Source organism: Onychostruthus taczanowskii, unplaced genomic scaffold, assembly GCF_017590055.1.
Source record: "Onychostruthus taczanowskii isolate IOZ18803 unplaced genomic scaffold, ASM1759005v1 scaffold32, whole genome shotgun sequence".
Classification (NCBI taxonomy): Eukaryota; Metazoa; Chordata; class Aves; order Passeriformes; family Passeridae; genus Onychostruthus; species Onychostruthus taczanowskii.
In genome coordinates, this window is record NW_024500572.1 from 8,511,754 (window position 1) to 8,526,392 (window position 14,639).

Genomic DNA, 14,639 nt, shown 5'->3' on the forward strand with positions numbered 1-14,639 from the left:
CCAGAGAACACTAATACTGGTAAGCAAATTCTTTTTGAAGCTAAGTGTCAGTGGTTCTCAATTTGGGGATGAAATGTTGTTTCTAGTGGCAATAAGTGGGTTTATTTTTTCACATGTACAATCCATGTCACTTAAGCAGGTGTTGCTGTGCACTGCTTATAGCCTATGCCTTCTGTTAACCAAAGGAATCTCCAGAATCTGCTGATCCTGACTGCCATTAAGGCTGACCGCACCCGAGTGATGGAATACATCAATCGGCTGGATAACTATGATGCCCCAGATATTGCAAACATTGCCATCAGTAATGAGCTATATGAGGAAGCCTTTGCTATATTCAGAAAATTTGATGTCAATACTTCAGCAATTCAGGTGAGGTGTGGTTCCTGCATGGTGGTGTAGAATGCTTCCCTGGACAGAAATGGCCATTCTAAGAGCAGTTAGCTTCATATTGCTTACACAAAGCAGTGTATACACTTGAAGAAAGAGTTCTGTTAGAAGAGACAGTGTTACAAAACTTAGATTTTTAACTTGGAACTTCAATTTCAAACAGGTACTGATTGAGCACATTGGCAACTTAGACCGTGCTTATGAATTTGCAGAGAGATGTAATGAACCAGCAGTGTGGAGCCAACTGGCCAGAGCACAGCTCCAGAAGGACTTGGTGAAGGAAGCCATTGACTCCTATATAAAGGCAGATGATCCATCTGCCTACATGGAAGTTGTTCAGGCAGCTAATAGAAATGGTAAGGCAAAGCATCTTCAACTTCAGATTGCTTGGATGTGAGCTAGGTTATTGTATTTACATTGAGCATCAGGGACTATTGAGGCTTAGGAATTCTGTTTCAGAGAAAATGGAAGCATTTTCAGTGCATGGAATGGATGAGTCAATGTTAAGTGAGATTCCTGTCAACAAGATTGTCTTGCTACACCAAACATAGACCTCTCCGTGGAGATAATTTGGACTGTTATCTAAAGTGTCACTAAGTATAATGTATTTATTTAGCTGTATGTGGCAGAATTGTTTGCCAGTTGGATTGCAGAATGGTAGCAAGAAGTCCAGTCTTACCTGAAGGTGACTTGGTGTTGACAGGGAATTCCATAACTCAAGTGCAAATGGCTTATTGCCGTGGTAGAGGAGAGATTTGAGCCTGCTAGTGAAAACTGTCCCTAAGGTGGGTAAGGTAAACAATATGGAATGACTAAACATAGGATCTTACATATCTCTGCTCTCTTCCAGATAATTGGGAGGACCTAGTCAAGTTCTTACAGATGGCCAGGAAGAAGGCTAGAGAGTCTTATGTAGAGACAGAACTTATTTTTGCTTTGGCAAAAACTAATCGTCTATCAGAACTGGAGGAGTTTATTAGTGGCCCTAATAATGCCCATATACAACAGGTACGTCTTGATCCACAGTTTCCAGGTGTGACTTGCTGCTTAGCTGACCCCTCATTCTTGCTGCTGCCTTTGTTTACCTTGGACTCCTCCTTCAGGTTGGTGATCGCTGTTACGAAGAGGGGATGTATGAAGCAGCAAAACTTCTCTATAACAACGTATCCAACTTTGCTCGCCTGGCATCTACCTTGGTGCACCTTGGGGAGTATCAGGCAGCAGTGGACAGTGGCCGCAAAGCCAATAGCACAAGGACTTGGAAGGAGGTAACTTAAACTTGTTGGTTTTAGTAGATTTTAATTCTAGAACAAATGTTATGGAAATACCTATTTGGAACTCTTAGTAAACCTCAAGTTTGATAAAGCTTTGTACTGTTAACTATTTGCTGACTGTCATGGCAGGTCTGCTTTGCCTGTGTGGATGGAAAAGAATTCCGCTTGGCACAAATCTGTGGCTTACACATAGTCATCCATGCTGATGAACTTGAAGAGCTGATCAGTTACTATCAGGTAACTGTTAATATTCTAGAAGACTTGTACAGCATACTAATAAAATGCTAATAAAATGGTCATAGAAAATAAAATATACCCTGGGAGCTAATATTTAAATTCATTTTTCCTCTATCTTAATTTCTTAGTTGCAACGTGTGTTTTTTCTGTAGTAAATGGAGGTAATAGTTTCCATTTGTGCCTTCTTTTATAATTCTCTGACCTCATTGGAATCAAAATCTAAGCACTTTCGATGTAGAGAAAGTCAAATCATGTTGTATTTAAGTAAATAGGTGTTTTAGCAATCTTTTTAATCCTTATTTTCCTATCATCCAGGATCGTGGCTACTTTGAAGACCTCATTGCCCTTTTGGAAGCTGCTCTGGGCCTAGAGCGTGCTCACATGGGGATGTTTACTGAACTTGCCATCTTATACTCCAAATTCAAGCCTCAGAAAATGAGGGAACATCTGGAGCTTTTCTGGTCTAGAGTTAATATTCCAAAGGTATGCAGTAAGGTAGCTGCAAGTGAAGGTGGGAAGCTGCCAGTGAATCAAACCTGGTGCATTTTTTTGTTTTTCTTATTAGGTGCTCAGAGCTGCAGAACAGGCTCATCTCTGGGCAGAACTTGTATTCCTGTATGACAAGTATGAGGAGTATGACAATGCAATAATTACTATGATGAATCATCCCACTGATGCCTGGAAAGAAGGCCAGTTTAAAGACATAATTGCTAAGGTAAGTAACTTTGTAACTGAAGCAAAGTTCTGAAAGCTTCTTTCAGGACAGAGGCAAAAATGCACAACAGAATTGCTGTTTAGAAAACAGTTTGCTTGAGCTACTATTCAGTTTTTCTGCTGTACTTCAAACAACTTCCAATCAGTTTAACACAATTAATTTGGTCTTACACTATTTCTTTTATGCTCTGCAGCACATTCTGTTGAGTGGCAGCAGCTAGCACAGAATGTTTTCAGAGGCTGTGCAGGATCATAAGTCACAAGCAAGAGGCCTAACCTCCTTATTACCTTTGAGCTGACTGCTGTTTTAGTCTGAGGCTGTAACTGGTCTTGGAAGATTTCTGCATATGTTTCCAGCTGTTTTGGTGTGAGAAGTGTGGTGGGCAGTCCCATGAGTACAGCAGAGAATAGTGAGTTGAGGAATAGTTTAAACAAGATTTAAGACTGAGTGCACCCTTACTGCTCTTGGGGATTTCAAGGAAACAATTTTAAGACTTTTTAAGGCTACAGTCTTCACTGGCTTCAGAAGTCGGCAAATGGTCATATTAACTGTCGTGGCTGCCTGTGCCAGAAGCTCTTCAGTGGATGGGTTAGAATTGGTTACTAATGCCCCTGGTAGCCCATGATTTCACTGTCTGGAAGCAGTCATAAGATTGAACAAGAATTCTGTGTAAGTGTGAAACTTCTGACCTCTGGAAGGAAACAGGCTGTTGTTTAGTATTAGTCGCATAAGCTTTGTGCTGAGTTAAGGGGTCTGGACTAAGCACCTTAGGCTTACTTCTGTTTATAGTACTAACTAGTATCTGATCATGCAGGTGGCCAATGTGGAGCTGTACTACAAAGCCTTGCAGTTCTACTTAGACTACAAACCTCTGCTGATCAATGATCTCCTGCTTGTATTATCTCCACGACTGGACCACACCAGGACAGTCAACTTTTTCTCAAAGGTGAGTTTGGGAGGGCGTCGATCAACAAAGAGTCCTCTTGCTCAAGTTAAGATACTCCAGACTCTGGCTGAAAAACAGAGTTGACATCTGTTGGGTAGCTTTGCCATCGGTATAAAGGACCGAGGAGCAGCCCAGTCCTGGCTTGATAGGGGAAATGCAGAAGAGTTGCATAACTGGCCTTGGAGACTCATATTTTACTCCTGGCAATGCAAGATACCTTGTCTGAAGAGTTTTAACAATAAGCACAAACTCTTGTAGTAACAAGTGCAGTGTCAGGATTGCTATACTTAATCTTGTATTGGAAACATCTTCTTTCCAGGTTAATCAGCTCTTTCTAGTAAAGCCGTACCTGCGTTCAGTCCAGAACCACAACAACAAAGGAGTTAACGAAGCTCTAAACAACCTTTTAACAGAAGAGGAAGATTTCCAGGTGAGCCCCAGAAAACAGATTGCTAAGCCTGAGGGATGGTCCTCTTCACAAAAAAGCTGCTGACACAGTAATGTCCTTGAGAAGAAGATAACAATTCTCCAGTATAACAGAGAGAGGGTGTGCAGTCAGGTCCTTAGCAGGCAGGAGTCTTGAGATGTCAATGATTTGCAAAAAAGCAGGTGCCACAGATGTTTTTCTCAGAGCAGACCTCACAAAGGTCAGTATCAGGTGTGTACTCAGTGGGACAGCACTTCTGTAAATAAATTTACTTCTGGCCCCATTGGCTGCTATTTGAAGACATTCTTTGTCTTTTTATGGTAACTAGCTCTTCTGTCTGGAGCTGGTGTGACCAAGTTAACATCTTGCTTTGTTAGAAAGTATCCTTTGGGGAGGTGCATGAAACACTCAGGTAAATCAGTTGTAGCCACAGTATCAACATCCAGCTGGCAGGACTGAAACACTTGTGCACTATGATTAGATGCTTCTCTACTCTAGTTCTCACCAACTGCCATCTGGAAGCACGTGTAACAACTCTCTCTCAAACAGGGTTTGAGAGCTTCCATTGATGCCTATGACAACTTTGATAACATAACATTGGCTCAGCGTCTGGAAAAGCATGAACTAATTGAGTTTAGGCGTATTGCAGCGTACTTGTACAAGGGTAACAACCGCTGGAAACAGAGTGTGGAGCTGTGCAAGAAAGACCGTCTGTATAAGGTGAGTTAATGGCACTGCATAAATCTCCTGGATACTGAGTGTTTGTTAGTTTCAAATCTGAAGCTTTAATTAGTAGTCCTTCACTTGAAGGAAAGACTCTTAAAGCAGAAGTTGTTGCAATTTCAAATACATGTCTTAAATCTAATTTCATAATGTTGTCCTAATGTTGTCATAATGTATCTGGGGATGTGTCTCTATCAATCATTGATGTCTGTACAGTTACCTATATCAGTATGGAACATTCTCCATAGGCCTCAACTCACAGGCTTTTGTAAGGGTACAGATGAAATGCCATTATGGTGGTATGCTCTTCGAGCCTGTAGTGAGTTCTCACAGGCCAGTTTGTGCATAGTCTGTAGGAAGCTTGTTGGATGGTGTTAATAAAGTATGTGGCTTACCTCCAAGTTGTTGTGTGTGGTGTCTTGCCTCCTACAGAACATGCCTGGTGTTGTTATGTTAATAAAGTATCTGGCTTACCTCCAAGTTGTGTGTGGTGTCTTGCCTCCTACAGAACATGCCTGGTGTTGTTAAAGACTAACTTCATGGTATGCCAAGTACTCAGCTTATCTGGCTAGCAGTAACATGCATGGATGCAAGATGTAGGGCAAGATGTTGACAGGCAAAGGTCAAGCTTAACTGTTCTTTTCTGTAGGATGCTATGCAGTATGCTGCAGAGTCCAAAGATGCAGAGCTGGCTGAGAAACTGCTCCAGTGGTTCTTGGAAGAAGGCAAGCAGGAGTGCTTTGCAGCCTGCCTTTTCACATGCTATGACTTGCTGCACCCAGATGTGGTCCTTGAGTTGGCATGGAGACATAATATCATGGACTTTGCAATGCCTTATTTCATCCAAGTGATGAGAGAGTACCTTACCAAAGTGAGTATTGCATGGTCTAAAGAGCTAAGACTTCAGTCTGCTGTATGATTAGCATTATGTAAACCAGAGCTCTTTGCATATATTTGGATTACCATTCCTTACAGAGGAAGTCGTGTTGAAGTTCTGTAGGTTCCATCACTCCAGGCTAGCTAGCAAAGTTAATGAATAGGTGCTTTGGCACTTGAAGAGGTCTAGTTAAACTTCTGCTTTTAACAGTAGACATGAGCAACTGTGCTTCTCACAACAGCTCCATAGCTGATAAACTGAAAACTTGGTGAGGATAACACATATCACTTTTATCTTTTTGTGACTATGAAAGTAAAGTCCCCTTGTTTCCTAGATTAAAAAGAGCATAGGGCTTTTGAGTAACTAATAGTGCACATTTTTCCTATATCAGCCATAGGAGTAGACTGCTGAAGGTGTTTGGTTTTTTTAAATGGAAAACAGAACTTTAGATTCATAAGTCTGTTTGCAGAATACTGATACTAAGAGCTGGTCCTCAACTGAGGGAGAAGAGATTCTGATCATGTGTGGTCCTGAAATGCTTGTCTCAAATAGCTCAAAGATACTAAGCTAAGATTCTGCCTTGGAAGGCTGTAGGATTGCATAGGACATCATAGTGAAGAACTTCATTAAAATGAGGAATGTAAAAGTGACTGCTTCAGGTTGCTTCTAATAAGTCATGTTAAGTATTCCCCTCTGAATTTTCTTGCAGGTTGATGGACTGTTCTATAAGGTGACACTCTGATTTCAAACTCTCTGTGTTTATTTGTGTCCCTCAATATCCTAGGTTTCTTTTACAGGAATCTAGCTGTAGCTTCTGCCAGAAGAGCAGTGTAATTTAGCTCTAACTCATTTCCTGTTCACTTTCTAATGCTAAAAGGATAACTATTCACAAGCGACTTGAAAATCCAACCAGACTCTTCTCCTCTCCATGGGACACAAAAAAAAGTGCTTGAGGAGGCTTTACTTTGGGCTCCTTTTCACTGTATTAGATATTTTGTGGCAGGGAGGATGCTGTTCATGAACAAAGACAAGCAGTTGCCATGTAACAGGATGTGTTCCAAGGGCAGATTGCTTTTTACACTGTAAATTACTAAAGTGTGCCATAATTCAGGCATGATGGTGAGTTTGTATAGTGCCATGAAGCTTCTGTAAACTTCTTGCCTGTTGGTATGATGAAAGTACTTGCACAGATCTTAAACATCTCCAACTCATATTTCACTCAGGAGAAACTTGCCACACAAGTTTACCTGAACTCTTCCATGTGAGGTTTAGGTCTGAAATCATTTATCTTAAACTGCTGGTTGGATTTACAAGTAATCATGTGTACTAAATATGGGATAACTTGCCAGAAGGAAAATCTGCATGGTGAAGTGGTTTACAGTGAAACTAATTTAGTCTGTTGAATTAACTGCAAAACATGAAATTGGAGAATGGGCTTTATAAATGTGGTATGTCTAAAATTGTCATGTAACTAACTTCAAAAGCACAAAAGAATAGACTAGTTTTGGTGGGGTGTGTACATCTTCCAGAGCTTATCTGTCTTTTCTGCATTAAAAAAAATGTTAAAGCACAGAATAGCCTCTGTCCCAGAAGGAGTCAGGCACACAGAGTATAATGACACTCACCTGGAAATCTTTTGAACCAATTCTAGGCAGCAGAGCCAATGTGATCTGGCTTTCCCGTGTTGGGGATGGCTGCCTTCGGCATTCCCGCTGTTTGCCCAGCTGAGGGCAGGACTGTGCTGCTGGCCGGAGTCACTGTAGGACAGCCCCAGGGCAAGGCAAACCCAAGACAGCCGAGGCTGGGGATAAATAGAGCAGGACAGATAGTTGGAAATGGGTAGCTGTCAGTTGCTTTGATCCATAGTCATTTGGATAGCATTTTTAACACCAATATTTAGTGTTATGCTGGAGAGCTCTTAGGCTGACAGCTGTAAATGAACCAGTAAACGACCTGCTTGCCACTCAGGTTTTCAATTTGAGTTGCAAACTTCACAACGTTGAGGAAACTGTTAAACACCATATCTGGATAACATCTCTAAAGTTTAACAGAGATCCCTGTTGAAGCAGTTCTCAGACACGATGCAGTGGGAAAGGAGGATGAGGAACAGCTGAAATACAGCATTGGGCTAAATGTAGATTTGCCCAGAATGTTAGTACTGCCTGTACCAGCACGTGAAGTTGTGTGACCTTTATGCCTTGTAGTCTTCAGTCTCAGTGGTTCTCTTCTGGAAGATACAACTTGTTAAACCTGAGAAGGAGAGTACTGTTGCTTGTCAGATTGCCCTCCATACCCACAATCTGAAGCTGTGCTTGGGGCTCCTGCATTACTGTGGTGCTTCCACAAATTTGTTTAGGATGAACAGAGCTTTATGTGGCACAGCACTGAGATCTGTATAAAGCTGATACTACTAGGCCACTTTCCATGATGGTTCTAGAGTTTCCCCTAGAAGTCTTTGTGAATACCACTACAGTTAAACCAGTATCTTGCAGCCAGGTTAGACTGTAGTCTTAGATGAGATCAAACTTCACGGGCCTGGAATATTTGCAAATATCTGTGAAGTGTCACTGAAGGGGAGAGGAATTGCAGTTTAATAGGTAAATGTAGATTAGGCCTATTTGAGATGATGGATGCTCTGTTGGGTTTGAGTTCTGGGTCATAGTTAGCAGTGACTAGAATAAGGCCCCAAAAAATGCTTCCTTTGAAGGTAATGAGTACCTCATCTGCATTTGAGAGCTGCTGCTTACTGCAATACACCTAAAAGATTTGGGAAGTCAGTTTTACAACAGAGCTTGCTGGGAATAGGCAGACTTCAGTAGTCTCCAACTTGGACTAAAAAGGAGCACTTGATAGCTAAGTACCAGGCATGTAAAACTTCACACAATGGTGCAATTCCTAGACAAGGCCTTCATAAATCTCCTGTTCACTTCAATGTAGGTGGATAAACTTGATGCTTCTGAAAGCCTAAGAAAAGAAGAGGAACAAGTAGCTGAACCCACTCCAATAGTATTTGGTAGGTTTTAATTGATTACCTGTTGTCACTCTGGTCTGTCTCTGTGGAGGCAGCTTACATGATTATGTTGTATCCAAGAAAACTGGTTTCAACTAGATAGTAATTGAAATGGTTGTCTCTGCTCAATGAACTGTGTAAGTTGTTGAAGTGACATCTTACAGTACTTCTACTCTTCACACTAAAGTGTTGCTCCTCTTACTTGGCTCAGATCTCTACTTTAGGAATCATGTTTCAGTATGGTAATAGGACAGGGGATACCAGAGTGTTGCCAATCCCAGGAATAACTTCTACAGCATGAAAATTCCTCTTCTGATTCCTGTCTGAGGAATGTGTCTGCTTTCTGCTCTTCCAAGTAGAAAGGCAGACTGTCTTTTTAGCTCACGCATTTTAAGACATGTACAGCCACCATGGCTGTCTTCAAGTGTGATGCTATTTTAGAAGCCCTTCTGAAGAGGCATTCTGCTAACAAGCACCTAGAAATGTCTGGTAAGGGAAGGATGTGACTGGTTCACTGTCTGATATAAATGTTAACCTGAATTTAACAGATGCATGAGGCATGTGTGGGCCTAGTGATGAAAACAAATATGTCAAGGTGTATTCAGACCTTTTGCAGCACCCTCCAGACTGTGAGACCTAACAGACCTTACTATTTGCTTGACTTGCTTTATTCTCTAGATTTGACCATGCATGGGTTAAATAGTACCAGTTTGGCTTTCAGTATGGTCTCTTCAAAACAAGACATGTTTATTATGACCTCAAGATCAGTAGATATTAATCTTCCCCCTGCATCCTGCCTTGCTGTTTGTAGCTTCCTAGTAGCAAGAGCAGACGGCATGGGTGCCTTCTCCATGGCACATGCTGGGGAATAGTGTGACTTGCTGGTGTGTGCTTGCACAGGGGCTGATTTTTAGCTAAAGCTTAATAGTCCTATCACACTGTACAGCTAGCATTAGGGAAAGTTGGGATCTTAAACTAACTTTCTTTTTGTCTCATACTTTCATAGGCCAGCAGTTGATGTTAACAGCAGGCCCCAGTGCAGTACCTCCCCAGGCAAACTTCCCATATGGATACACAGCACCAGGATTCACCCAGCCGCCTGTTTATGGTTTCAATATGTAACTAGCTCTCTGACAGACCTTCACTGTCTCTGTTCTCTTTCTTCCCGTCCCTTTTTAACTTCTTCAAGAAGTGTACAAGGCACAGATGACCTTCTGTTGGCTGAACACACTTGCTGCCCAGCTCAGTGAGGAGACTTCAGCAGGATGCCTGTTACTGTTATTTATTGATTATTGTCCGGTTACATTTCAACCTCTGAAAGGCAGCTTTTGTTAATGACATTGTGAGACTCTTGTCTGAAGTTAAGGCACTATTTCACTAACTCATATAGCAATAACTACTTGAGGCCAGGGGGAAGAGAGCATAATTTTCTTTCTTTTGAAAAGCCCATTGAAGGCAGCTGGGAAATTGCCTGGCACCAAGTTGTTAAAGCTTTAGCTGAAGCTACTGAGGTAGCAGGGTTGTTAACAATTCAGTGAAACATCTCTTTAATAATGAATTGTTGAAAGCTTGTGTACATCTGACCACCCCATTTTATTTGCATTCTTATGTGCAAAAGAAAATGGGCTTTTCTAATATTTGTGCTCTGAATGTTTAGAGGAATATTGGGAAAGTTTCCTTTTCTGGACAATAATGTTGTTGGAGTTGAATGCTGTTGGGGTTCAATACTGTTGGAGTCTGTTCTCTATTTTCTGGAGTAGATCTGAGACTTGAAGAAAATAAATCTTCTCATGCCAGAGAGCAAATACTTCCCAGATCCTTTTTGTTTAACAAGAAGAGAGCATGTTACTTATTGACGTTAAATGGTACTAAAACAAACCTCAGCTGTGTGTGGCAAGAGAACATGGGAGTGTGCACGGGCTGCCAAAGCACTGGAGATGCAAGAGCACAGCGTCAGGGTTGGGGACGGGGACGTACTGCTACCATATTGAGGCAGTTGGGAGGGCCATAATCCTGACTTTTTATTTGCACCTTTAACTGATTCTGGCATTGGCTTCCTGCCACACCATGTTCTGACCCTGTCTGGTGGGCAGAGTCAGCACCACCTGAGTGACCAGGGTGCACTGACTCAGTTCTGCTATGCTGCAGTAGGATCAACAGCGTGTCCATCACCCGCCTCTTCCTTTGAGAATGCCAACAGGGATATATTATTATTTTGTGCCACTTCAAATACATGTATCATTAACGTTTTATGTACTTAGATAACAATGTATAATTTATGGTTATGAATCTTGTGCTAATCTTGAATATTATAAAAGTTCAATTATAAATGTAAAACTGCAGTATCCACCGTGTGGTTCTAGTCTTACTGTCTTGGGTGTGGGGACTGACTGGTAGTAACACACTGCCACTCATAGCATCAGGTTTCTTAATCTGACAACTGAGCATGCCAGGCAGGAAAAGGGAGACTTGTGCCAAGGCACGTACCAGGGAAGGCCTAGTAAGTAACGTAAAGGGAGTTGTGGTCTCTTCACCAGACACATCAGCACACGCTGTCACATGGGGAGGGCGTGCTGCAGGAGGCAGTCACATGTTCTCATGCTTTCATTCATGGGGCTGGGAAAGTTTCAGTCCTGTGTGGAGTGAGGTGCTGCAATGAGAGAGTGAGTCTTCTCTGCTGAGATTCATCAGCATAGCAGTGGTTTTTGTAAGCTGTACCCTTTCATACAGTCCCACTTTGAACAGGGCAAAACACCTTTTAATGCAAACCAGTGGAGATTGTCAGGGTTGTGGAATCAGTAACAGCAGACTGCTTTGGCACAATTTTAATTGTGTGTGTTTCATTTTAATTGAGTGTATTGCCTCCTTGGTCACCACACCATGACAGCACTGGCAAGGGATGCAGCCCTCCTTCCTGATAGATGCCAGAATACCCCAAGTGTTGCTGTAACATGCTAACCTCAACTTTGTACTGATCAGCACTCACAGCTCAGCTTGAAATGCTGAGCAGCTAATGAGTTCAGGCAAATCTCCGCTCTGTCCAGACTTACTCATTGCAGGAATTAGCCAGGTAGCTTACCATTTTCCAGGAAAATAGTACTTGTATTTTGTAACCAGTTCCTTTTCAGTTGAAATAAATTGGGGTAAGTCAGCTGGAACTGAAGACCAGCTCTAGGATTAATATGACTTTCCAACCTGTCAACTTAAAAATGGGTTCTTACTTTATAGCAGCAAGTGCAAGCCAATGGTGGAACACAGTGAAGTGCTAGATCAAATACTGGAACAGCTCCTGACTGTAAGAGAATTGAGGTAGCCTGGGGATCCTTAATAGCCTCAGTCTGGAAATCTAATTACAGGAGTGACTGAGCTCTCAAGGAAAGCAAAGCTGCCAGCTCTGATCAACAGTCTTGCTTTAGTTACTCTCTTGGTATTTAAGCTCTTGCTAAGTAAAATGGCTTTTATAAATTTTGTGATCTAGCATTCAAAACAGACTCCCTGCCAATACAGTGCAGCTGTATCTAAAATGTGGAACAAAGCCTTGTATACCAAGGTACTTCACTGCTTCTCTGAAAGTGAAGTCATTCACAGCAGGAAATAACTCCTCTTTTAGGGGTTAGGTGAAGGATTTACTTCATTTCATGAATTTGTGATGTCCAAGTTTTTGAAAACTTGGATAAGCTTGTTTTGCTGAGAATCTGCTTTAAGCTAAGCTTCTTGCTGATTCCCACCCCAGTGACAGAGGGCTGGGGCTGTCCTGTAGAATGATGTGCTCATGCAGAACTTGCTGCAGCCTGCAGCATCTGGAGACCAACTTCCAGGCTTACATCAGAGGGTAACTTGCTTGAGACCACATACAGGCTTTTGCTGCCTCATGCTTTCACTGTGAGAAAAACAGAGTACGGATCTCCTTCTGTGTAATGGCTCGTGGTATTTGTCAGACCTTAGGGGAATCTTCCCTGGTCTGTCAGACCTTGGGCATATACAGATCTGGCATCAGAGGAGACAAGCAATTCACAAGAGGAGTTCAGGAGGAATGCGTGGCTGGGGTAAGTCCTGTTTCTTATTTCATGTAATGGTGTGGTATTTTACAAGACTTATTTCCCTTCCCCCCTTTTTAGGACTCTATACTTAAATGGTAGGATAGCAGAAGGAAATTATCTGGAGTAACTTAGCTCCTTAAAAAATAAAAATTCTAGGCAGATGAAGTCTGTTGAAGTTTGTGCAAATAATAGGCATGATACAGTAAAGACAGTAGTAACTGCAGGGTCAAAAACCTAATTCTGCTTTAATAGTCTTTTAGCAGATGCAGCGCTGAGAGCTGGCACTTCCAGCACAACAGGATCCTTAATTGGGCTATGGGAAACAAGGAACAACTTTTTGTTTTTCCCCTTTAACAAATCTAGCAGCAGTTACTCAAAATCCAAGAAATTTCCTTGATTTATTGAACTCTAAAACTGATAAACAAACCCCAGATGCTTACTCAAATGAGTGTGAGTAACTTTAGTACTTTGGCAAAGCTAACTGTCAAGTGCTTGTAATTAATGCTTATGCTTGGATGTGTGATATCCTAATTGGCAGGCTAGGACTTGGCCTCTGAGAAATTCTTAGTGTGACTGAATCAGCATGACAGCTTTTCAATCTGCTGAAAAAAAATGAGGCCAGAACTCTTGCAAATCTTGGGACAGGTACCCACTGTATGTTCCAGGTTCTCATAACAAGCAGTTTATCAAGTGTATGCATTACCTTACAACAGTGTTATTTCTCATCTGTAAAGCTTCTTGCAGTCTTTCTGGGTCCCTTCTGTTCTGCTGTAAACGGTTTGGCTTTGCACTTGGTTCTAAGCTGACGGTATTTCCTTTTTTGCTTTACAGAGTACCCCAAGGCTGCTTCAATCTCATTTGTTTCCACATAAGGACATACAGCTGGAAAATGCTTGACAATACCAGAGTGCTCTGTGACGGTGGTGTGTACTTAGGTTGTGGTTTGCCAAGTGAATGAGCCTTGCTATAGCAACCTGCAGGTGCACCAGTCCAGTTTAATGGATCTGGAGCCATTATTGTGCACCATCTACTTCAGCAGGTGTCCAACCTCCAGAGAGTTTGTCACTAGTCTAGCTTTCTCATTTTTCAATATTGTGCATTTTCTGTGGGCACCTTTCCAAAGGTACAGACAGATCCTGACTCATGTTTTACTAATACAACACTGCAAAATTCTTAGCATAGGTGTGTGGTTCAGTTTGTCTGGAGCCTTTGCAGTCCTTCAAAAAGGCAACAGCATCCATCTGTTTTCTTCCAAGCTAATATAAAATTGACAGCTTTTAAGCTTAAGATGAATTTGAAATACAATCAGTGAAGTCCTGTCTTTTATGTGTCAGAATTTAAAAGTCCTGAGTCAGGTTCTGAGCTTACTCAGTTATGCATTTCCTGCGTGGTTCAGTGACTCAAGATTTTTTTTTTGTCTGTTGTTTTTAATCAAGATTGTAAAATTTGTTTGCCTAAAAATCTCCATTTTTCCTTTCCCCCCAGTGGTTATGAAAGGAAGGAATTACAAAGTCTTCTGGTATGTTGTTTTCCACAGTAGTAAGTTCTCCAATATTATGCAGAGCACAAATTCCCCAAGCACTGGTTACCCAGATGGGGAGCTAGGAGTGAGTTTGGGTGGGAAACTGTTTAATAAATCTTTGAATTGCTCTCCTTTTGTAAGGTACTTTTTTTTTTCCACTTAGGGGGTGGGGAAATGGCCTCATCAACTGCTAATAGAGTTTGTCAACTGGAGTTGCTTTGTTGAGTAATACATCCTGCTGTGAGGGATTCACGACCGACCGTGGCAGGGCAGCAGAATGATAATCAGTACATGCTGTACATGGGCTTTACTCTCTTCTGAGATGAGTCAGGCCCACGCAGATGTGAACATAACAGGGACTTCTGTGGTGCTTATGAGAGGCTCAGTCCTGGTAATCTCAGTGAATAATCTTGTGTAGCAACAGGAGCTCTTTCTGCATGTGTGCTCAAGTGGGAATCGTGTTCCTTGTTTGGAATAGCAT

At 41.8% G+C, this 14,639-nt stretch overlaps 1 protein-coding gene across 5 annotated transcripts in view; it reads left to right on the forward strand.

Annotated features, from left to right (window-relative positions):
- Positions 1-10,941, forward strand: part of CLTCL1 (clathrin heavy chain like 1) — a 35,396-nt gene extending 24,455 nt beyond the window's left edge. The window contains exons 20-34 of one of the 5 annotated variants that reach the window (XM_041410083.1): positions 186-369; positions 551-743; positions 1,238-1,395; positions 1,491-1,655; positions 1,791-1,898; positions 2,214-2,381; positions 2,464-2,613; positions 3,428-3,559; positions 3,879-3,989; positions 4,536-4,706; positions 5,359-5,580; positions 6,296-6,316; positions 8,524-8,599; positions 9,002-9,085; positions 9,603-10,941. In XM_041410083.1, coding sequence (XP_041266017.1) covers positions 186-369; positions 551-743; positions 1,238-1,395; positions 1,491-1,655; positions 1,791-1,898; positions 2,214-2,381; positions 2,464-2,613; positions 3,428-3,559; positions 3,879-3,989; positions 4,536-4,706; positions 5,359-5,580; positions 6,296-6,316; positions 8,524-8,599; positions 9,002-9,085; positions 9,603-9,718 — 2,059 coding nt within the window. In that variant the 3' untranslated portion in view covers positions 9,719-10,941. The other 4 variants (XM_041410081.1, XM_041410079.1, XM_041410080.1 and 1 more) reach the window with 4 other exon arrangements.
- The last annotated feature ends 3,698 nt before the right edge of the window (positions 10,942-14,639 follow it).